This window comes from Polistes canadensis, unplaced genomic scaffold (genome assembly GCF_001313835.1).
Source record: "Polistes canadensis isolate GaletaPanama2010 unplaced genomic scaffold, ASM131383v1 scaffold_0, whole genome shotgun sequence".
Lineage (NCBI taxonomy): Eukaryota > Metazoa > Arthropoda > Insecta > Hymenoptera > Vespidae > Polistes > Polistes canadensis.
In genome coordinates, this window is record NW_014569547.1 from 1645626 (window position 1) to 1669404 (window position 23779).

General features: G+C 30.2%; 4 protein-coding genes across 6 annotated transcripts in view; 1 reads left to right on the top strand and 3 right to left on the bottom strand.

The window, feature by feature from the left end:
- Window positions 1-1449: 1449 nt before the first annotated feature.
- LOC106792973 lies at window positions 1450-2503 on the bottom strand. The gene is made up of 3 exons (XM_014759551.1): window positions 2317-2503; window positions 2125-2202; window positions 1450-1968 (listed from the first exon to the last, which is right to left on the bottom strand). The coding sequence occupies exons 1-3, from the start codon at window positions 2499-2501 to the stop codon at window positions 1842-1844; spliced, it is 390 nt and encodes a 129-aa protein (XP_014615037.1). The 5' UTR covers window positions 2502-2503; the 3' UTR covers window positions 1450-1841.
- A 3746-nt stretch (window positions 2504-6249) lies between these two features.
- Window positions 6250-9864, top strand: LOC106793476 (rho GTPase-activating protein 18-like). Of its 2 annotated transcripts, none has more exons than XM_014760452.1 (9): window positions 6250-6462; window positions 6554-6795; window positions 6880-7007; window positions 7081-7265; window positions 7352-7514; window positions 7613-7956; window positions 8046-8212; window positions 8283-8460; window positions 8549-9864. In XM_014760452.1, exons 1-9 carry the CDS (start codon window positions 6324-6326, stop codon window positions 8923-8925), a joined length of 1923 nt encoding a protein of 640 aa, XP_014615938.1. In that variant the 5' UTR covers window positions 6250-6323; the 3' UTR covers window positions 8926-9864. The 2 variants fall into 2 exon arrangements, with proteins under 2 accessions (XP_014615938.1, XP_014615948.1); XM_014760462.1 differs by having other exon boundaries at window positions 8802-8888.
- Window positions 9865-10370: 506 nt separating this feature from the next.
- LOC106784213 (nuclear receptor subfamily 2 group E member 1) lies at window positions 10371-14728 on the bottom strand. The gene is made up of 6 exons (XM_014743948.1): window positions 14501-14728; window positions 13619-13759; window positions 13248-13343; window positions 11615-11875; window positions 10934-11242; window positions 10371-10657 (listed from the first exon to the last, which is right to left on the bottom strand). The coding sequence occupies exons 1-6, from the start codon at window positions 14514-14516 to the stop codon at window positions 10425-10427; spliced, it is 1056 nt and encodes a 351-aa protein (XP_014599434.1). The 5' UTR covers window positions 14517-14728; the 3' UTR covers window positions 10371-10424.
- Window positions 14729-16098: 1370 nt separating this feature from the next.
- LOC106793566 (GATA-binding factor A-like) overlaps window positions 16099-23779 on the bottom strand; it is a 53278-nt gene continuing 45597 nt past the window's right edge. The window contains exons 2-6 of one of the 2 annotated variants that reach the window (XM_014760615.1): window positions 20495-20712; window positions 19805-20058; window positions 17508-17680; window positions 16798-17062; window positions 16099-16684 (exon numbers count right to left, since the gene is read on the bottom strand). In XM_014760615.1, the coding sequence (XP_014616101.1) occupies window positions 16320-16684; window positions 16798-17062; window positions 17508-17680; window positions 19805-20058; window positions 20495-20685 (1248 nt within the window). In that variant the 5' untranslated portion in view covers window positions 20686-20712 and the 3' untranslated portion in view covers window positions 16099-16319. Of the gene's footprint in view, window positions 16685-16797; window positions 17078-17507; window positions 17681-19804; window positions 20059-20494; window positions 20713-23779 lie in introns of both variants that reach the window. The other variant, XM_014760605.1, reaches the window with a different exon arrangement.

The following is a 23779-nucleotide window of genomic DNA, read 5'->3' on the forward strand; positions in this document are numbered from 1 at the left end:
TCAATTTTTTCTTCTTCCTTTAAGATTCCATATTGCATTGTATATATTTGAATTCATATTTATTTAAAATACGTGCTTCGATAATTGTGAAATTGTATTACTATTTTTTATTTTTTTATAGTTTACTAAAAATAAAAAAGTGTCTTGTATATATTTAAGTGGTGTAATATGTACATCAGACATTCGTCGATGTAACTGCATACTTCGCGTTAATATAAGTGTAATTAAATAAAAGATTTATATGTACTCTATCGATCAAACATAGATTTGATCTCGTTAAGGTTATTATTATGGCGATATGCATAATTGCGTATGCATTTTGTAATACGACGCAAGGTGCAATATTGTTTATTTTTTTTTCTTTTTAAAGCGGTGTTTATTAATTTTTAAATATTGTGATATATTCACAATTGATTAAGATTTTTATAATGTGTCTTGAATCATTTTCCTATGTGTATTTGTAATTGTATTAATCGTTTAATAATTTTTGTATGAAATAGAAACATTTTTCTATTCATATATTTGTATATTGAAAAAAGCATGCATCGAAGACATGCATTTTTTCATATTCACTTGTGTTTAAATATAGAAAAATATATTTTCTAATGCATCGAGAATTCGGTATTTTGTAATGTCCACTTTTTGGTCATTTAAATTGTTTTTTTTTTTTTAAATTTCATTATTTACTAAATAATTCAATTAAAAAGTTTTGATCGTGGATCATACATCGAATTTTATTTTCCCACACATGCCCTTTTCATCTAGTTTTTTGTTATAGAAAATACTGTATTTTCAAGCAGTAAGGTTTCATATCGCAAAATACCATTTTATCAATAGATATTTACAACAATGTCTGCAATAATATCCCAAGGTTTGTAATGCACAATCATTTAGGACATAAAAATATATTAATAAAAATTACGTATAAGTTATACGCGTAGTAATATAAAATTAATTTTTGTTTTAGGTTCATCGATATTGGCAAGATTCTATTCCACTGTTTCTAGTTTGTGTTCTCGTAGTAGTCGCGGTGTTGGTTTTTCTGCCTAAATGTATGAATGTATGAATGTATGTGTTTGTGTGAACAAATTTTTGGTTTAGTATGTCAATTATGCATTTATTGTCAGGACATTTTCACTGGTGGCTGTTGGTTTTCACCGATTCTGTTCACAGATAGCAATATTGTTAATAGCATCTGAAATCTGCCGTTGAAATGAGCCTTTGTCTTCTATGTAAATACTTTTATTAAATATTGTTTATATGACTTCCCAAACGTTGTGCATGTGTAAAAATGGTATAATTCATCGAATCAATAAAATTTAAGATTTCAACGATCTAATTTCAGCATTTTTTCGTTTTTATGTAATTGTTTATACTACTGTACATTTGTTGCAACGTTCCTGTGTAGTGGTGACTTCGGTTGGGGAAATTTTCATCGAAAAGAATATCAGATCAAAATTATTTATTATTTAAAGTATTTTAATAAGAGAGTATGGAATGCTTATATTAGTACATATATGTTTAAACAATCTGCAATACAAATAGAGTGTATTAAAATATTAAAATAATTGGTAAATGATCGATAAAAATGTCCATTGTTGTTAAAAAGCTTGGAATATATTATCTATCCATTGTCCTTTTCGAAATCGTTTTCTGAACTAATCAAACAAATCGAATTTGTGAGCGAACGAAAAAGAAACAATACATTGTTAAGGAGTATTTATAAATAAGTATAAATAAATAAATATATATATGCATGTATATGCATTGAGAAACGATTAGTCTCTTTCATTTTAATGCATATTATATTAATGGAAATTATTTTCTATCATATTATTATATTATGTTTCTTCGTTACTTTGTTCTGTACTCAAAGTATTTTCAGTTGATATTGGGACTTTGTCCAAATCTAACAAGCCATTATCTTGATGTGGTGGATTGTAAATTGAAATGTTAACTTCTTCGCGTCTGAAAAAGTAATAATGAAAAAGTTATTAATTATTGTCATAATTTTATAATGCTACGAACAGATATTTTACAATTAAATAAAAAATCGAAAAAATTAAAGGACGATCTTTAAAGAATTATGTTTATATATATATTTATTATTTATACTTATATTACCTTTCTGGATTGTCATCAGTGCTGTTATCAGTATCCGTTAAAACTCCAATTTCGTATACTACTGCTCTTATAATATATCTAAAATATTAATATTACACATATATTATCATTTTATTATTAAATATTTATAATTAATATTATTTTATTTATCACTATAACTCTTATATATATAATTTTAAAACGTTGACTTACAAGTCATCATTCGTCGTATTTTCTGCCAATGCAGTTAAATTTTCTGTAGTATAATTTGAATATTCTTGCGTAGGCGTTGGTATAGTGATTATTTCAGTCGACAAGCACACAAAAATGATCAATATAGAAAACAATCGGATTGGAGCCACAAAGGGCTGACTATATTTTTCACTGGTGTATAACATTTTGACTAAATGATTATTCCTTCTGCTAGCACTTTTATAGGCGCGAAAAGATTCATTATTAACACTATCCCCACTTTTATCTATTTGAGTGTTATTCGCAAGTATATACTTCCTGTATTTGAAAGTGGAAAATTTTCATCCACAGAACTAAATACTTGCTAATGAAAGAGACAATTAGAATACGTGTCGTAGCAACCTGGAATTTTTCTGCTAAGTTCCAAGAATTGACATTATTAATGATAATGTATGACATAAAGAAATATATATATAATCCTTTAAACATATATTTTTAATTTTTATTTGTATATAATAAATAATTGTGTCTGTGTGTGTGTGTGAATGGTAAATAATTTTTTTGTATATAGTTAATGCGTAAGGTAAAAAGAAATATTCTAATATCACAGATATATAATCAAAAATTATTTTATTTAATATTTCATTTTTTAATAAATTATATATATAAATTATATATAAATATTATGAGTATTAAAATATGTTTGAAAGATTATATCACATGTGCTGACGTATTTCAGCCTCAACCTTAGATACTACGCTTATTGAATTAACATTACTTTGTAAATTTCATCATATGGTTGCTTCGACATAGGATAGGCTTTGTATTCTTTAAATAAATCGCGTGTAAAATAATAGATATAAATATCTTGGTAAAAAAATTTAATTGATCACAAAATAAATATACGTGGGTGAATTTACAAATTTTGTGAGCCTAACATAGAAATAATATTTTTTCGTACAAATTCACTTTTATTTAAAAAAACAGAAGTAAATTTTTGTTCTTGTTGAGGGTAAACATTTTTCAACCGATCGTCATACGATAATAAATAATTCTCCGATGATAAAATAATGTTAATATGCATTGTTTTACATACGAGAAAAATACAGCTATCGTATAGAATGATTTCTAATAAGTTTCTTAATTTATATTATTTTCACGTCGTATTCATCAACTATGTTTATAATGTTTAAGTATTACATATTAAATTTTCAATTTGTGTTTTAATCGCGTGCATAAATGACCTTCGTTAAATGCAGTCCAGACACAAAAATCAACTTTTTATTGCCAATAAAATGTCAATAAAGTTTCTTTTCCTTTGGAATTAGTAATCATACTATATTGAATCGTGGATCATCGTACGCAGCAATCTTTATGCAATTAAATTCTGCTAATCGATATTATTTGCGTATAACAAAATTATAATAAACGTTATTGTCGAACTGATCAGCGCTGCATTAATTTTATTGATATTTTAATTAATTCAAGAAGAATTTCTCATTATTGTTTGTTTTTAAATGTATATAGAATTTAATTACAAATTCATTTTGTATAGACTACTTGCTATTAAAAGTTACTAGGAGATAAGGAAGTTTAAAATATATTGAAATTCTAGTAACATGGCTAAGTATCATATCGGTAATAGTAGTGCTCTACCTTTATAACTTACTACAGAATTAAGACAGCATAGAAAACCTACGGCAGTAAGGCTTTTCATTCGCGTAATGGGTTAAAATTAGTACTTTTTTAATTATCAATAACTTGTAAAATAATTAATATTTAAAACAAACAATTATGGATTAACAATGATATGTTAGTGAGCCATAAGTTGCACATATTAGTTTCTTACTGCCGTAAGTTTTCTATGGGATCTTAATTCTATAGTGAGTTATAAAGGTAGAGTACTACTATTACCGATATAATGTTTAACCATGTTACTAGAATTTCAATATATTTTAAACTTCCTTATCTCCCCTAGTAACTTTTAATAGCAATTTGTGTACACAAAGTGAATTTGTAATTAAATTCTATATGCATTTAAAAGCAAACAACAATTAGAAATTTAATATTGATATTTTGTTTTAATTATTAATTAAAAAGGAGTTTACTCGTTAAGAACGATTATCTTGGAATAGGTACAGAAGAAAAGAGTTACTAGATTTAAAAAAAAACCTATATCATATTGGAACTAGAAAAACCGGAGAAAATCGGATAAACAAATAGTCAGCAATTGATTGAAAACAAAAAACAATAGAAAACTTTATTGCTTTGCTTAGAAATATGAGAAAAAACGTATTTGTTTTTATAATTATGAATAACTAATTAAATAATTAATTATAATAAAGTGAGAAATTATGTATTTTGACTGAGCAAATAGTGTGCAATTAAGAGCATTTATTCATTTTTTCCTGCTATTATGGTTCCTTGCCAGCGTTCCTACGGTTTGATAAGTTTAGAATAAGTATATATATAATTAAAAACATGAATAAAAAAGTATCTAATACCTATAGATGTAGAAATCAGTCATTTGATTTTTAATTGATCTCTTATACCTAAGAGAATGTGTGATTATTTATTCGAATAGATATTTCTTGTGAAACAAATGATACGTAAAAAATAAAGAAACAAGTAATACATTTATACTTGGATTCAATAATTAATGAAATTAACTTGAATAGGATGAACATTTCTGTGGGAAAATGTTAGAATTCTTTCTCAATTCTCAACAATCTCTCACATTTTAATAGCTATTTCCGGTGTGTTGAAATTAGAAGTACATCCGTCTGTGCATTAAAGTACAAATAGAAAACGCTAGATTTCGCATTATCGTTTAGTTAAAAATGATCCTTCGATCGATAGTTTTGAAATATCTCTATATAATTTAGTATTGAACGATTATTTTCAACTGAGTGGGTATTTGAAAAGTGACAAATATTTGTATTCGTGTTAAAAGTTTCACGCATCATTATGTCGTCTTCACAGCGATAAGTCCAGTGATTTTCGTAGCATTGGCATTGGGCGTAATTCAAAGACGCGTTTCGAATAAATTACAATTTCCAAGAAGTAGATAGCCTCGAGAAATTGTTAGCGCTTACGTTAAAAGTTTCACGGACGTTTAGTTGTTAAATGTTACTCATAGTATCTTTAGATAGATACTACCTTTCTTATTGAAAATATCTGATAATGACGATTTTCTATTTATCATTTAGCGCGTCAGTACAGTAGTATATCGTAGGCGGCCAATGTGAAATTTTATTTTCCCGGAATAAGATGACTATTTTTGCATCCTCGAAATACCGGCAGAGGGAATCTTATTTCAAATCATACGTACGTACTCTATGCACGAACATATTGTCATACGAATATAACAGTACGACGTCAAGGCTATGTTATGCCTCATCACTTTTTTATATTTTTTTAAAGTGAATGTTTAAAGGCGGTTGATAATAACCGTTGCATTTATTGTCATGTATGTGTTTATATTGATTGTCTTTATTTTATAAATTCAACGAAATTTTATTTCGTTTGATCATTTATTATTTTTTATAGAGTATGGTTAAAATAAGCTTTTTAGAATTTTATCTGTATTATAAGGAAAAGAGTGGCCTTGGTTAATTGTATAATTCATCTGTGTTTACATTCAATATGAATAATCAATGGGAGAACGTGTCACGTCAGTTAATGCTTCTTTTTTACGCTTTACAACTACGTTTTTTTTTTATTATCAGATCTTTTCCTTTCAAATGGTTATTTCAAAAATGGAATTGTCTTTTCATGTGTGTTAATAGTTTCTTTCTGTCATTTAGTTTGGATTAATGATATCTATTATTATTTGTAATTAATCATACTTTGATTGCTTGAAGTGTGTGAATATTAATAACGCAAAAGGTAGATAATTAAGTTCATCATTTTTTTCAGATGTTGAAAATGAAAAGTGGAGGAAACTTTTAAATATATTTTGTACTTTCTTTTTTACATATATTTATATTGAATATAAAATATAGCAAAAGAGTGAAAATAAATAAATCATGGATAAAGTACAAAGTGCTACTTATATCGGGGTAGATTCCCATTTATTAGATTACTGGGAAGAATACCAGAAAATGATTGAGGAAACTAAAATGTTAGATGATTATCTCGATGAAGAATATCCACGAACTTATGATGGTATGTTATATTAACACATTGGATATCGTCAGAATTAATATAGTATATTATTCAATAAAGATTTTGTTTTTAATGTATTGTAAATCTTAAGATGGTGAAGAGGAAGCGGAATGGCTTCGTGCTGCAGGGTTAGGAGAATTAACAGAAGCATGGAAAGCGGGTAGAGAAGTTCAACCAGAAGAATTAGGAGCTGCTTTGCGTCCTCTTTCAAGAGCGCAAGCAGAAGCTGTAAAGAGAAGAGTTAAATCTCTCAATCATACTGTTAAACAGCGTTTCAATCAACGACAACGTGTAAGGAAACCAGACATTAGGGATGTGTTCAAAGATGTAGAGGTTTGCAGTTTTTTTTTTATTTATTTAAAGATTCTTAATAATTGTTATATTTAGATCATCGTACAAAAGAATTTGTTTGAATAGATTTCCAGTACAGGTACAAGATCAAGAAGTGCTACACCTGATTCGTTAGATTCTATTCCGGGTGAAACACCAGAAAATGCTTCACCTCCTTCGCAACCATCTATAACTGTAATTGATCATCAAACAAGGTTAATTATCATTAACCTAATATCATGATAAATAGTGAATATTAAATGTAATATAAGTTATGGGTATTTTTAGTGGTAACATTCCTAGTTTTGTATCAATATTTCATCGTTCTTCAAATGAAGGAAAGGAGACTGTTCGAAGAACACCAAGTGCACCATCAACAAATACAAATTCTGTAACAAATGCTCCAGTTCATGTTCAAGAAATCTTTAGGCGTACCGGTCACTCTTCTCGAGGAGATGTTGCTAATGATTCTGGTATATTAAAATTAATTTTTCTTTAACAGCTTTGTTTGTTGCATGAATTTTGGTCAATTCATTTAAAATACTGCATGTACTTGCAGAAGGTATTCAGCTGACTGGCTATCACAGATTAGGAACAATACATCTTTCTAGACCACCTATTCAAAAACGTAGTGGTAGCGACCCTAGTGAAGTAGCAAATACAGAAAATTTAGATATCGAAAATATTGGAAAATTAACAGTTTCTAAAGATTCGACATTGCGGTAATTTTCTTTAATATGTAGAGCTTTAAATGTGCAGTTAAATAGTTTTTTTCTGCATGCATTATTTTATCTTTGCATTTATATTTTTTCTTGTTTAGAAGAGCTTCAGGCAGTCATGCAACTGTTTCTAGGAGTCATAGTAGTTTATATGGTTTATCACCCTCTAAAGATGAGAATTTATTATCTCATCCATTAAACCGTACTTCATCACATGGTCATTTGAGTTTTGAACAAATGTGCAGGACAAATGAAACAAAGTCACAATTATGGGTGACAGAAAATCTTCCAACTGATGATGGTTTTCCTCGACAACGTATAGAATCGTTATCTCAACGTGACTTTACACGATTGCAGCCACTTTTGTGGCTTGAACTTACCGCAGTTTTTGATAAATATAATGTACCTCTTAAAAAGCGTAAACCAAACAAACGTAGGAGAAAAGGTTCGCATTGTTATTGAAATTTTAATTTATAGAATAATATTATATTACTCTATATATATATATTTTGTATAAATCATTCATATTTTTAGCTGGTAATTTATTTGGTGTATCGTTGTCAACTTTATTACTCAGGGATAGCCAGTTAACAAACGAAGAAAGTAACATTCCTTTAGTATTTCAAAAAGTTCTCAACGAATTATCCAAGCGTGGAGTTAAGGAAGAAGGCATTCTTAGAGTTGGTGGTCATAAACAGAAGGTATTAATATTAATAAATAAAATAGTGTTTTTTATTTGTATTAATGCCTTCATAACTTTGTTGCTTTTAGGTTGAGCTAATATGTACAGAATTAGAAACAGATTTTTATAGCAAGCCAAAGGAAATTGATAAGTTATTTAAACGTATACCATGTCATGATTTGTCAGCTATTCTTAAAAAATTATTACGTGACTTACCCCAACCGCTTCTTACAGTGGAACTTATGGATGCTTTTTACCAAATTCATGGTAAAATAATTTAATAATAATATATCAACGATATTAAGTTTATAATAACATTTAATAATGCTATACAATTTTCATTTTCTTTTTTTAGAAATAAAAAATCCTAGCGATTTATCATATTCATTAAACTTATTGGTGCTACTTCTACCAACAGAGCATAAATGTACATTAAAAGCATTGTTAACCTTTTTGAAATTGGTTATAGATAATCAGAATTCTAATAAGATGTCAATACATAACGTGGCAATGATAGTAGCACCATCACTATTTCCACCACGTTACGTGCATCCTAGTGATCGTTCTGATTTAAATGCTCAAGTTAATATGGCTGCCATATGTTGTAGGGTAACAGAAGCATTACTTATTAATTCGGACAAATTATGGTATGTACCAACTGCTCTACTAAATCAGATGCGCAGACAGTCTGAAGAAGAAAAATATCGCAAATACAAAAAGAAGTATTATTGAGGACAATAATTGGCAGACTAAGTATCGTACTGTTGTATCGATTTGTAGATGAAGTATAGAGAAGTATAATAATACCTTTGGTGCCTCTTAATTTTTCTAATAGGATTTTTAGATTAAATTTGTATTTTTTAAAGACTAAGCTGTAGTGAAATACCATTTGAAAGGGAGGGTCGCTTTCAAATCCTTTTTGTTAAAAGGTTTTTTTTTGATATACCTCATATTTTTGATGATCATTCCTGCATTAGTCTGACGTATTTTATTTATTCAAAGTTCGTTTGAGATCAAGTGCAGTAATTCGTTTAGTTTACACATTTAATCGTGCAATAGTTCAAGAGAGTGAAAGAGATAATGTTAATTTTATTCTCTTGGTTTGTGAGAAATGTTTTTTCAAATCTGTCTTGTAGGAGTCTAATATAGTGGTTAAAAAACTTTCTATTTTTTGTTACGATAGAGTAGATCTAACGTTGTATTGTATATGTGATCGTAATTATGTCCGTGATTAATTTATTTGCTAGTATTAATCACTAAAGTTAAATCTTTTCCATTAAGTATTGTTTAATATTACTTAGATGATTATGTGTTAAATAAAATTGAGTAATAGGTAGAGTCGGCTAACACATTTTTGTCAATATATATTGTTATATTTTTTTTCTATGTTTTTTTTATATTTAAAGTCGACAATAATTTTTACCTGTGAAGTAAGGATTACTCATTAGTTGAATATTGAATTAATTACGGTCGGTACAATAAGTTATTAATATGTGCTATAATTTTCTAACCCTAAGTTCTTTTCTTGTATATGATTAATATTTATTATATAATTATTTTATTGTGTTGCAAGTGAATGTCTCAGTCCCATGCAAAAGTGACAGATGATTTCTTTATTATACGTATATAATTTATTTTAATTGTTTTTTTATACTAATAGAAATTATTTTCAGAATTTATTGAATATAACAATCGAATAATTAATTAGAGATTCATTTCAATTTATTTCTTTTAATTATTTTTACTTATTACACATATAGATATAAATATATTAATATTAATTTAATATACAATATGCGAGATTGGATTAAATATTAATTTCATATTTTCATCTTTGTGAAAGTCGTAGGTATTCTCTTTCTACGCCATATAATTTAAAAAATTTTGTACATAACATTTTGCACACTGTTATTTTGAATTAATAAAGTGCCAAAGAAAAATTCAAGTGCATTTTATTAATTGTATATATTTTCTTTGTTTTCAGAGATAAAAATCTGTTGAAAAGAAATTTATTATTTTTTTGTGTACAACACAAAAGTTTATAGATATTTCATTTATTTATCAGATACTCCAAGCAAATATAATAATCAATATACACACATACATACATACATACGTATATAAATTTATCGAAGAATAAATAAATAAACTAAGATTGATAAAATGTAGAACATCAATCAAATATTGAAATTATTTTCTACGTTTGAATTCAATTAGAATCATTTTATCGATTATCGTATCGATGCTATAACTCTTTCGAGATCTATATTACCAATTATAGGTGCGAATAAGTCATTAGATAATTCTCCGGGACAGCAACTAGTAAGGATAGGTAATAGAAACATAATTTGTGTCAATCTATGACCATGATCGCCTTGTTTTCGAAGATGACTGATGAAAGTATCCACTGCTGATTCCCTCGCTTTCATTATTAATCGAACACCATCCGAAGTTCGAGCGATTTCTGTATTTAATAGAAAGATCGTTATTTAAATAATAATCTGTAACGAATGGATATTAATAACAATTTTTAATTACTTCTCTTTTCTTCGTTAAAAATCGTAATTTTTTGTCGAAATCCTTTTTAAATAGCATTAAGCTAATCAATGCAATTAATTTTATTGTATATAATAAATTTAATTTCATAAATAATTCAGAAGAACAAATATCGAATTTTTTAATTATCTTTACGATTGTTATTACAACAACAACAACAACAAAATAATTCTTTTACGTTTACCGGGTCGACATAAAACGAAGGTCTCCAAAATGGAGAGTTCAGTATCATCTAGACGCAAATTGGAAATTGTATTACGTGCTGATTGTAAAGAAGCGAAAGCATTTTCGTTTCCTGTTGCATTTGTAGTACCAAGATTCGTCAGATCGAAGGGCCAAGTAGCTGCACGTAAAACGAACACCGCTGACCATGTTTTTCGAAGAATTATATTTTGTTCTTCGATATCGAGCATCGAAAAATCACGGTGTCGTCGAGCACCACGTATCGTAGCGAGAAATATTTGCGCCGATATTTCATACCGAATGGCATCACCTGAAAAAATAATTTTTTCTTTTCTTTTTTTTCTTTTTTTCATTTATAATTTTAAATGTATATATGTATACATATATACTATATGTATACAAATATAATGTATATATATATATTATATTAATAAATATTAATTATTATATTAATTAATATTAATTAATATTTAAAATAAAATGTTATCTATACGTCGATCAATATACATTTTTGTGACGTACTATTTTTTAATTATTATATATGAATATTTAATAGAGAGAGAAAATGAACATAGAACGTTTGCAAATTGAAATCCCATAAGCATTATAAAGATTTAACTCAGTTATTATTTTTATCGTTAATTTATTGCAACGCCATGAAAATATTTTTCTGTTCAATTACCAGGTGCAATGATTCTCGGAGATTGCACGTGTCGTAGGATTGCAGGAAGCAATGCTTCGTTGTCTCTTCGTGGCTCGTAAAACGATTTTATGGATGTACTCATCGTGTTCGTTTTAAATATTAGTGGAATTTCAAACGTATTCAAATGTCTTTTACAAGAGTCATTTGCATTGTTTTTCGATTTCCAAATAGCGTCAGAGTTGTTGTTCGATGATGAAATTGTTCGATTTCGTATACGTGGTCCTCTCTCCTCTTGAACGGCTAGAACAAATTTTATTTCTTCTCATCGTTTTTTTAAATTCGTGAATTATTTAGAAAAAAAAAACTTTGGATTAACACACATGGAAAAAAAACTAATATTTTTTTGAATTATTATTACTATTACGTTTTTTTATCTTTCCTTTAATGACTGCAAAATAATTTTCATTCGTTCGCGATTATTAAATTTCTAATTTTGACTTTGATTTTTTAATGAAATATAAATCTTCTAATCTTCGAAGAACTACATTTTCTATTCAGAGATATAATCGTGTGGGGTTCGTGAAGACACCCTTAAGCTGTCCGTCAAAAGGTAAATAAACTTGGTTCATCCACGAGTTGTGACTACGATACTTGATGTAATTTGATTGTCCATTGTGGTTTCTCTGAGCTGTCGTAGTTTTATTTACCGAAATATCACTTGGGAACGTTCGTTACGATCGATAATTCACTTTCTTGGAACTTTTACCTTCTCGCAAAATTTTTTTTAATAGATATTATTCAACAATTAATTTTACAAATTTCATTTTTTAGAAAAATTTTATATACTTTTATTACTTTCTTGGATCTTTAAGTATATTATGGATTAGACTTTTCAAAATAATTTAAATATTAATTAATTCACATTTGATCGTAAATCATATTTATGTCAGTGTATCAAACAAATGCAATAATTTGAACATTTAATATTTTTAATAAGTATAAATAATTTTTAATCAGTTAGCATTGTGTGTGTGACGATATTTTTGAAAAGTGTTTACCTACATTGTTGTACAATTTAGCCGATTTATTTATTATTTATTTATTTATTTATATTTTATAAATGTAATCATGATTCACAATGAATTTTTTGTTGCTAGTATAGTAAGATTAATTTACATGGGAAGAAAATTGTAGCTTTGCAAGTCAATCGTTGATTAAACGTACCGTAACAAATTTACCATTACTAGTCACGGAAGTGTCAGCACGTGTTAACAACACTGACACGCGTCCCTTGTTTGCATCTCGTTCAATTCGTTATCACCTGTCCGAAGCCTGAGAATTCTGATTCTTTTTAGGGATTTGGTATGTTTATAGTAGTTCAACTTTGAACCGATTTAATTAAATTTATGTTATTTAATAGCATATGAAATTAATTAAATATTCAAATAAAATTTGTCAAGTTTATTTAAAAAAGACAATTAGTATTTCTTTTGTAAATCGATTATTTATATTTTTGCAAGAAAGTATAACAATGGTCATCAAAATTAAAAATCAAACTTATAGTTTAATATTAGTAAAAAAAAATATTTATTACTCATCGAAGAATATATATAAAATATATATATTTTTGTATAAATTAGGTTATTTAAAAAGATTGATAAATTGTATTTACCTGCCGTGTTCATGCCGACGGAAAAGCATTTCTTCAATCGACAGTGTGGGCACCAATTCCTTCGCGTTTTATCAACAGCACAAGTTCCCGTACTCGCTGCGAACACGCCATTATCTTTATTGTTTATTGTTACTCCACAAGAAAATGAAGTAAAATATGCGTTTCAACTAATTCTTGAATTGTCTTATCTATACTCTAAAGATAAGGTTTTAGCAAATTGTTATTTTTTCGAATATATATTTCTGAAAAACAAAACAGTTAATTTCTGTTTTGTTGTTGTCGTCGTAGAAACTATTTATCCATAAGCATTTTCAATTAATTTATATCGAATTATGATATTTCGATAATAAGGATAATATAAAATAGCTGACCGATACAAGTGAAGAGTGTACCACGACGAACGGATCTTTTGAAGAAACACGAACAACCATCGCAGCAATAAACACCATAATGTTTCCCATAAGAACGATCACCGCAAACTTTGCAAGCAACGGGCGTGGGTAATGTTCTTCCTACGTAAGAGAAACCGATAAACGTATGACTATTTATTTAAAAATGTATATATCCTTGGAAACAATATACTCTAGAAGTTTTATCCTTGTATTATCACACATTTTATCTTGAACAAGTATAATACAAGTGTTAAGATATAATTAATAGTTATTATATCGTTTTTATCTAATAGAATTCTAATTAAAATTTGCAATGACATTTCTTTCTGTTTTTTTTTTTTTTTATTTTTTTTTTTTCCATTTAAAAGAAGTGACGAGAAGAGATGAAAAGAAAAAAATGACACGAGTATTATCACATGTCATAGAAATAGAAATAAAGAAATTCGAAAAGAAAATCACACACTCAAAAGAAACTAAAAAAAAAAATATATTTATTATCACACAAAACTTACCCATATTATCAGATGTTGGGGGATCTTTAAAAATTTCACAAATAAATCAATTCTCTCTTTATATTATAAAAATATCTATTATAATAATTGTGAAAGAGGAATTTTGAAGAGGAAAAGATTAGAGTATTGAAAGACAATAATAATATGTCTAACCAGTTCGAGTGACCGAAGTGAACTCTGATCGGTTGATGTACAAACGACCAAGTTGTTTCACGATTGATATAAAAGAAAGAAGGGGGATGAAAAAGGGAAGGTGGTAGAGGGTGGTGGTCACGTGGAAAGGCTTTTTGTTTGCTCGACACGTCGTTCGAATGTCAGAACGCCGTGCGACAATATTTGATCTTCTTACCGAATGACACGATCATTCTGCCTTGAAATCTTTCTTTCTTTCTTTCTTTCCTTCTTTCCTTCTTTTTTCTTTTTTTTCTATCAATGTGAAACTAGGTGTAGAAAAATCATCACTATCCGATGTGTGTGTATGCATGTGTGAGTGTGTGTAATGCGTTCTTCTTTCTTGCCCTTAGACGAGGGTAAAAATAACACTCGTCTTTTCGTATGACGTCAGAAGCTTCTCTTTTTATTGCTTCGTATCTCGCAGAAGACAAAAAGGAAAATAAAATAAAATAATTATAATAATTATAATAATATTATATAATAGTAGAGTAATAATATTAATATTAATAATAATAATAATAATAATAATAATAATAATAAAAGAAGAAGAAGAAGAAGAAGAAAAAATAAAAAGGAAGAAACAATTATACAGGAACTGTGCACAATTATAATTCAGACTTCCATTACGCTTATAATTTTACAGCTTACAAGGAAAAGTGAGGCAACCTTTGGACTATGAGTCAATAAATTAGTTGGGATGACTTTTACGTCCGCTTCATTTTCTTTCTCTCTCTCTCTCTCTTTCTCTCTCTCTCTCTGTTTCTCTCTCTCTCTCTCTCTTTCTCTCTCTTTCTTTCTTTCTTTCTTTCTTTTATACATACATTCGTACACACTCGTACACACAATCATTCTTTTTTTATTTTTTTAATTGCTTACACGAACGAGAGATTATTGTTATAAATTGATAATGCATATTGTGAAGTCACTAAAAAAGATTTTGTGTATATATATAAAGTATCGAATAAGCCTCCGAATAATTCTGAAGCTGTGATATGCACCCTTAGCACGAATGATATTTACAAATAATTAAGTACTCATCGTGTGAGTTATTCGTTATATTATTAAAATCTAAGATCTCGAATGGCAAGAATAGATCGTAGTAATAATAATAATCGTAGTTCTAATTGAAACGAATTTTACGCACACACGATTTTAAATTTTAATCATTCGTTAGAGATAAAAATGAGCTATTTACACAATGAAAGCATTTTTTATTTTATTATTTTTTTTCTTTTTTTTCTTTTGTAATTTTTTTTTTTCTGTCTAACTATCGTAAGGAGGATGATCGTGTACAATGTGTGTGTGTCATATAGAAATATCGAATAGTCGACTAAAATATAGATAATTCGTGTACGCGTATGTAATGTGTTCGTACGTATGCATGTAAATGTGTTATACGTAATGATAAGTCTAATGTTCATGTAATTCCTTTCTTTAACAATCTATCGAAACAGAGTTAGAAATGATTTTCGTTAATTAAATTTCGAAAAGATCGTCTTCGTTCAATCTGTCGTTCTCAATCGTTGACTAGAGATCCAAGGTTATTCTCATTACATTCTCGCATTATAATTCGATCGAGAGTTATCCTTCGAATCTTCATTTCCGTTGTCACGCGATATAGTCACGTATAGTAAGTATTATTATATATATATCATATATAATTATATACTTATGTAGATGCATATTCATTAATTATTCTTTTTTGTATCGTATAATATTTTTAAATTTTTATTTACTTATTTATAATGTTTTTTTTTCTTTTATATTCTTCGATCACGTTCTTCTAAGTAAAGCAGTTTATTTAGCTTGGATTGCACTTTCAGACAAAAAAAAAAATAAAAAGAAAAAGAAAAAACTCACGAATAGAATTTTCTCGTATCGATGATTTATATATCATTTCCTTCGGGATCATCTAATGTAAGAGATAGTTCATTTATTTTACGTATATATATCCATCGCGATGGTTATTTCAAATCTTTTACGAAGGATTGAAATTACGACGATGCTAGAAGCTTAGCAGCAGCTGTAACATGATGTTGATGATGATATGGTGCCTCTTGTGTTCCATAGTAACTTTGTTGCTGATGTTCGCTCGTTGGCACGTTTAATTGATGTGGATGTTGATAATAAGATGAATACGGTTGGCCTACGATCCCGTCGCAACTTCGAGGTTCCGTTTTCACGGCAGGTACACTTCCGGTTGCTAATAGGGACGTGTGCCCAAGGTATACAGGCCTTTCAGTTGGCGTTGAGGAACTCGATGATTTGGACACATCGATTTGATGCTGTTGCTGTTGTTGTTGTTGTTGCTGTTGCTGTTGTTGTTGTTGTTGTTGCTGCTGCTGACTACTTTTAGGATCTGTTAACACAATCGTGATCACAATTGTGCTTTTTTTGGTCTTTTTATTCCAAAGAAAATTCACACATTTGTTAGAAAAAAAAAAATTCTTGAGAGATTATAATAAAACTAACCCATCGAAGGTGATGACGTGCTAGACGCTGTAGTTTCGTGTTCCGTCGTATTCGATCTAGCATTTGGTTCTGGTGTCTTTTTCGGTTTTCTTTTACGCGTTTGTATTCCATCCTTCCGCATTGCCAATGGTCTGTTAACACCGTGTAATTTAAAATACAAGCCGCATGCATTGCACACCGGTTCACCATCGTTGTTACGCCTCCACAATGTAGTTGTTCGTGTACCACAATTTGTGCAGCATAATCCTAGCCGTCTCGTTGCTGTCTGAAATTCAGATATCTGTCCCATTTGTAACGTATGTTGGCGTATCAGATTATTCAACTGTTATACGATTAAAAAAGAAAAATGGATATATATATAAAATAATGTTTATAATATATAAATAATAACAAAAATATATATGTACACAAAATCAATTGAATGCAATCAAAAACTATTCCAGATCGAGTTTGCATCGTGAAAAAGAAAATGAAAGAGAAACAAATATATATATTTTTGTTTTATTTTATTCGAATAAAAAAATAATTCAAATAATCTCAATTATTGTCATTTGTTATTACTTTACTCGTTGTTGATAACATTTCATTAGCAAAGAAAAAAGATTATCTCTAGTTTTAATCGTTAATAATTAATATGATTTAACTGTTAGGTACTTGAAAAAACTTAAGTGAGATTATCGGTCGGCACTTTCGTTTGCCGATGAACTTACCAGGCGTTTTGATGGTTTGATGAGCGGTCGATTCATACCGTTCATCTTGTGATAAAGCCCGCATGCGTTACAAAGATAATGACCGGTACCGTCCCTCCGCCATAACGGCGTGGAAATTGCTCCGCAATTGACGCATTCTCGACCCTCGCCAAATTGAAAGTCCATCGCCGTGTCTAGAATAAAAAAAAAGTATCAAAGTTGTTGATTCAAATGAATAATTTTTTTCTCGTATTAAAATGTTCATTCAAAATTATCTCAAAGAATACACACAGAATAATTAAAATGAATCTATATCATATTAATAATTATACATTGATATATATATATTTTTGTTTTTTTCATTTGTTCATTAACAAGATTAGAAGAATAAAATTTAAGGTAACACATTTAAAAGAATCATTTTACCATGAACAAAATTTCGAATTAATTCGAAGGAGATGAGAGTCTGGATCGTGTTTAAAGCCTAGAAGGGGGGAGGAATCTTTGTACTTCGGTGAAAAGCCAGGATAAGACTATTCGCGTTTATCTGGCTTCGAGTTACGACCTGGTGCGATACGTGCTGTGCTCTAAACATAGACAAGCTTTAAAAGAGAAAGAGAAAGAAAGAAAGAAAAAGAGTGGTGCTGCTGCTGCTTCTACTTCGAACGATTTACGGTCGATTCGTGCACTCTCCTGAGAGCAGAATGGAACCAGCTAGCTAGCTAGCTAGCAAGAATTAGCTAGCAAAGGAAAGAGAAATAAAAAAAAAGAAAAGAAAAAAATAAAAAGCAAAAGAGAAAGAGAAGAGAAGCTTCTGCTTTTGCCCGATGGTCTTTTACTCTCGCAGTAGATGCCGCAGTCTCTTCTGGCGAAGAGAAAAGCCTCAGCAACGTGAAACACTTGACCGCGGCGTTCGAGGCCAAGTTGGTTCAAAGAGACCGCTATCACTTATCCGTCGCACATGGCCTACCGAGTGCTATGGTAAACCGACGTCAACCTCGTCTACAGGAGGAGAAAGAAAGAAGACAGTCTTTCTTTTAGACTGGTTTTCCCTTTTACACACGAACCACCTCTAAGCAATCTTTTCTCTTTCCTCAATGTTCATCTTCAAGTTGTAAACTCTTTCTGAATAATCGTCCAAATTACACACCCCAGTTACGAAAGTTGCATTATCGAGTTTTGTACTTCAATTCTTGGAAGATCGTTCAAAATCAATTGAAACAAACGTGGATTATTAAAAGAAGAATCATTCTATTCTCTAAAATATAAATTACATTTCATTCTATGAGATTAAACAATTTTTAATAGAAATGAGATATATATTTAAATACATGAAAGAGTTTAAAGTTGCATATTGTTATTATCTGAAGTGAATTCTTCGTATTCGAGAGAGTTGATATCTAATGAGTTTTTTGTTTTTAATAATAATCGAGTGTATGTTAGAGGATGATAATAAATGATTAGGAAGAGACAATATTGAATGATTCATCGATTAGATGTCGGGTTATCGAAATTGTTCATTGAGGAACGGACGATTACTCGTTTAAAAATTTTAACAGGTAAAGTTCTTTCGTGTTACTCGTGATGATAATTTCCAAAACTTTTCGATAAACTAATCAGCAACACAGTACGTTAGCATTGTCGTATATCTTATCAGCGGATATACGGGCAGTTTGAGTCAAAGTTTCGTTCATTTATCGCGGTATTGTGCCCATGTTCTGTGATGAGTTTACTTCGAGAAAACGATATGCAATTTTTCAACTTGAATTCTTTTCCATGCCGTGACGTGCCGTGCTGTGCCGTCGCGCCGTTTGTTTCGTTCGACTTAAGCACGGAAGTTGTTGCGACGGGAAACATCGATTCCTTTTCGTAACGTTTTAAGAAGACTCTCTAAGAAATAGTATAACTTGAAACTTGTACGATAGGTTATATCCTAGTACGAAGAGAAGCCAATGATCCTTGGTCTAATGCTTTTATGGTCTTCTCAGATAAAGAAAATATCCTATGAGATTAGAACGAATAACATATAAGGGGTTGAAAAGAGAAAAAGTTAGTATATCCTTAAATAGTATGATGATAGGGTCTCCTCTTTCCCGTGCATATTTGTATACCAATAAATTAAATATAAGTATAAATAAATCGATGTAGGTATATATATGTTTTCTTATAACAATTACTGAAGTTATAAATTGCAGTGTTCGTTAGATGATCATAAATGAAATAGAAAATTTAGCGTTAATGAATGTTGAAGAAAAAAAGATAACGTAAGATATATATATAAACGTAGAAATGAAATAAAATAAATTATATTAACGTACCATATGGCGAAGCACGTTGAAATCCGGCACCATCATAAGCACGCCATGAGGACATCATCGCAACGTTCTGAGCATAAAATGGTGCAGCCGCTGCAAGGGTAGAATGAGGGTGTGCCGTATGAGGGTGGCCAGCATGAGGATGAGCATGTCCCGTGTGTGGACCCATCGTTGCACTGGAAGCACTCGTGTGACCAGCCAATGCATGATGAGCAGCGTATGTTTCGACGCCATGTTGCCAGGACGCTGTTTTCTCCCTTAGATAAAATCAAATTTATATTTATATTTTTACGAATTAGTAAATTATATAATTATATATTCATTCAATTAATAATACTTATTAAGCAGAGTTACTTAACCATGTCTAACTACTTTAACCATGTATTAGCAGTTCTTAACCATGTTTCTTTACTGACTACACTGAAATTATATAACGCGAAAATTTATGGTATTACTTTCGCCAATATAATTATGATATACTTTAAATTAATTATATTTCATTCAACTTTAAACACAAAATATAAATTAATTTCTACTCAAAACATACAAAAATATATCATTTTTTAAGTAATATAAGGTTACATTAGAGTGCTTATTTACTAACGTTTCATTTCGAATATCTCTGTGTCGATTATCGTGCGATTAATGATTAAAGATTTATATAAAAAATGGATATGGAAAAGTATAATTTACCACGCAGGTGATGCAGAACCAGCGAAGGAATGATATTGAGCTGCCGTGGCTGCAGAAGGGATTGCTGGTCTTGACGAAGGTACGTAAACGGGGGCTTGCAGTTGTTGTCCATGTTGCTGTTGTTGTTGCTGAGACTGTTGCTGATAGTCAGAGCCTGCGCCGTACCCGCCACTTCCGCCCCCGTGGAACATCCTTCCCAAGAGCTACGACCACGGCATCTGTGAATATTTTTATCTGCTAGATAAAAATAGTCTTAATAAGATAATACGATAGAGTGGGGATAAGTCACGAAAAAATAAATATGTCGTGTGTGTGTGATATATTTGTATAGTACGAATTATATACGAACGTTTAGTTCGTAGATTAATGCATAAATTTATGACCGATATAATAGGAAAAAAAAAAGTCTAATATAAGTACAATAATAATTACTTATATCTTATCTATTAGATATGATAATGAAACGTATAATAATATTTTTCGTTTATTTCAAATTTCTTTTTTTTTAAATGAAACTCGAATATATGTCAGTGTATTCGTTCATTGTTAAACTAATAATCGTGAATTGTTAAGAATCGTCAGCTCAGGTTTTCTTTAGATTATTCGTTTCAAATCTTAGAGGTGTATATCATCAGAGAGATACCAAGTTCACGTTACCTTTAACATTTATCACACTCGAAGAAACTTAAATAACATTGGTAATGTTTTTTTTCTTTTCTTTTCTTTTTTTTTTCTTTTTTTGGGAGGGTTTTTTCTTTCCTTTCACAGTCGCTAAGCGATTTCCATTATGCGACTCGATAAACGTCGCTTGGGTAGTGCGGGCAGAGGGTAAGAGTATGGAAGTACTAATAGTACAACCTATACTAGATAATGCTAATGGTCTCTTTACAGCTCCGATAAGCGGTCGCGTATGCTTGCCGTCGTGTCCGAGTACAAACGTAGGATGAGAAATGGCGTGGGCTGTTCATGGGACCAAAGATGTCTCTCGAGGGGTCTAAAACTTTAATAAAAAAAAAAATCAACGTCGTGGGTAATTTGCCGTATTTCATGCGATTCGTTGAAATCTCATCGATTTGATTATTTAAAGAAAGTCCCAGTTAGTTTCTCTTTTTTAACTTGTTCAAATTGTGTCAAATATTTAATAAGGGCTCGAACGTGATTCGTATTTCTTTTGTCACCGTTTGATAAGATTTTTAAATCATTTTCTTTTTCGTAATTCAATCGTTGTAATCATTCGAAGAAAAGTAATCGAGAAGTAAATAATATTACAGGATTGATCATTTTGACAATAAGTGAATCAAATTGTTCGTAATTGCAATTGCAATTGTATAAGAAAAAAAAGGTTCGCGTTTTTAATTTCATTTCGATATCGGATTAACGGAATTTGAAGAAACCGAAAATCGTGTATCAACGCGTTTGATCGTAAAAAAAACGTATCAAATTTGTCAGTAGAAATAAATAGGAATAAATTTTGAGTGTTGTCTTTTAAAGATATCCGGCGTGTGGTATATAAGCGAAAAATTCTTCGATATTTACTTTCGACAAAATAAAATGGCAATGTGTTTTAGCGTATAGAAATTCGATGTAAAATCTTAGAGTACCGCCCACGGTATTCATTGTTCGAATACGGATTTCGCTGAAGAAGAAGAGGAAGAAGAAGAAGAAGAAGACAACAGCTTGAGAAGGAAGAAGAAGCAAAATAAGAATAAGAATAAATATAAGAATAAGAATAATAAAAAGAATCTGAGTGCCGCCATAGTCGGCACGGCACGGCACGTTCCACTAGTCGGCCCTCTGTGGGTCCCTGGGTTCCATGGATGGAACCGGCCTCCAAAGAGCCGAGGGTTGGTTATTTATGGCCGTGTCGAACGTATGGGCTCGCGCGAGAGTAGTAGAAGTATATAACCAGCAGAGAAAAGGATAGAGAGTGATATTGCTGAGGTGGAGGGGTGGAAAGGCTATGGGGTCGGAAGGGGTAGGGGGAGGAGAGAAAGAGGATAAAGACGAGTCTCGAGTGTGGATGAGCCAGGAGAGAAAAGAAAAGAAAAGAAAAGAAAAAGAGAAAAGGAACTAATGTAAAATAAAGAAATAAAGAGGAAAGGGAGAGAAATCGAAAGAGAAACGATGTTGCAAAGAGAGAGAGAAAGAGAGAGAGAGAGAGTGATACATTGTGAGTTAGGAGAGGGTGGAAGGGCGGGAGAAAGAGAAAGAGAGGAGAAAAGGACAGAGGGCGCAGACGCGTCTCCACCTTCTTCTGGGTTCTCCTGAAGAACCGTAGAAGCGGCCATCGCGGTCACGAATAAGGATCGTGTAGGCGGGACCAAAACTCTTGTGTTTCATATGTGTACGCGCGCAGCAAGTATCTACATATGTATATATGTTGTATGTTTTTTACATCTCTCTTTTTATCTCTATCTTTCTTACTTTTATTGTAGTATTATTTATTCTAAATCTTTTAACTATTCTTTTATACTTGTTGTTAATAGTTATTATTTTGGGGGCGGAGGGATTGCGCGTGTACTTAAAATTCGGTAAAAATGAAATCGTGTTAATGATTTAATTTTTTTTTTATTTTAATTCAGAATTATTATAAATATATAATTAAAATTTAATATTTCTGTGTGTGTAAAGTTATTAAAATACGCGGATGTGCGTTTTCAGTGATCTTTTAATAAACCTTCTGGAATTATCTTTGAAAGTTACTGAAATATCAACTCGTTAAGAGATATATATGTATATATGAGTGTGACTCAGCTTTTATAAGTATAGTATTTACATAGATATACGCGTAAAGTACTATAGTTGTGTATAGAAAGGGAGATTCAGAGTATCTCACTAAAATTCAAGATATCACTTCTCTGGCTACGTTCTTGCGTTCTATTCCATGTAAATACGTAATAGATTCGAGTTTGTAATATCACTTGCTTATACAGAGAGAAAACATTCAATGTGCAAGGCGTGAATGCACGCGCGCGCATTCCCGTGAGGGTGGATGACTACGAAGCCGAAGTATGGGACGACGTTTGTTAAGCAACGTTGACCACGATAAGATTAGATATGTTAGATTTATGTCTCGTTGCCTTTTTCTTTATTTTTGTTTCGTTTTTTTCTTTACTCTTTATTCTCTATTCTTTTTCTATTTTTTTTTTTATCCTTTTTCTTTGTCTTTGTTTTTTTTTTTACACCCCGGCGTATCATTTAATCATCTTATCACATAATATTCATATATTTATGCGTTTATGTTTGCATTTAAAGAGATTAAAGGAACGTGAGAACCTTTTACTT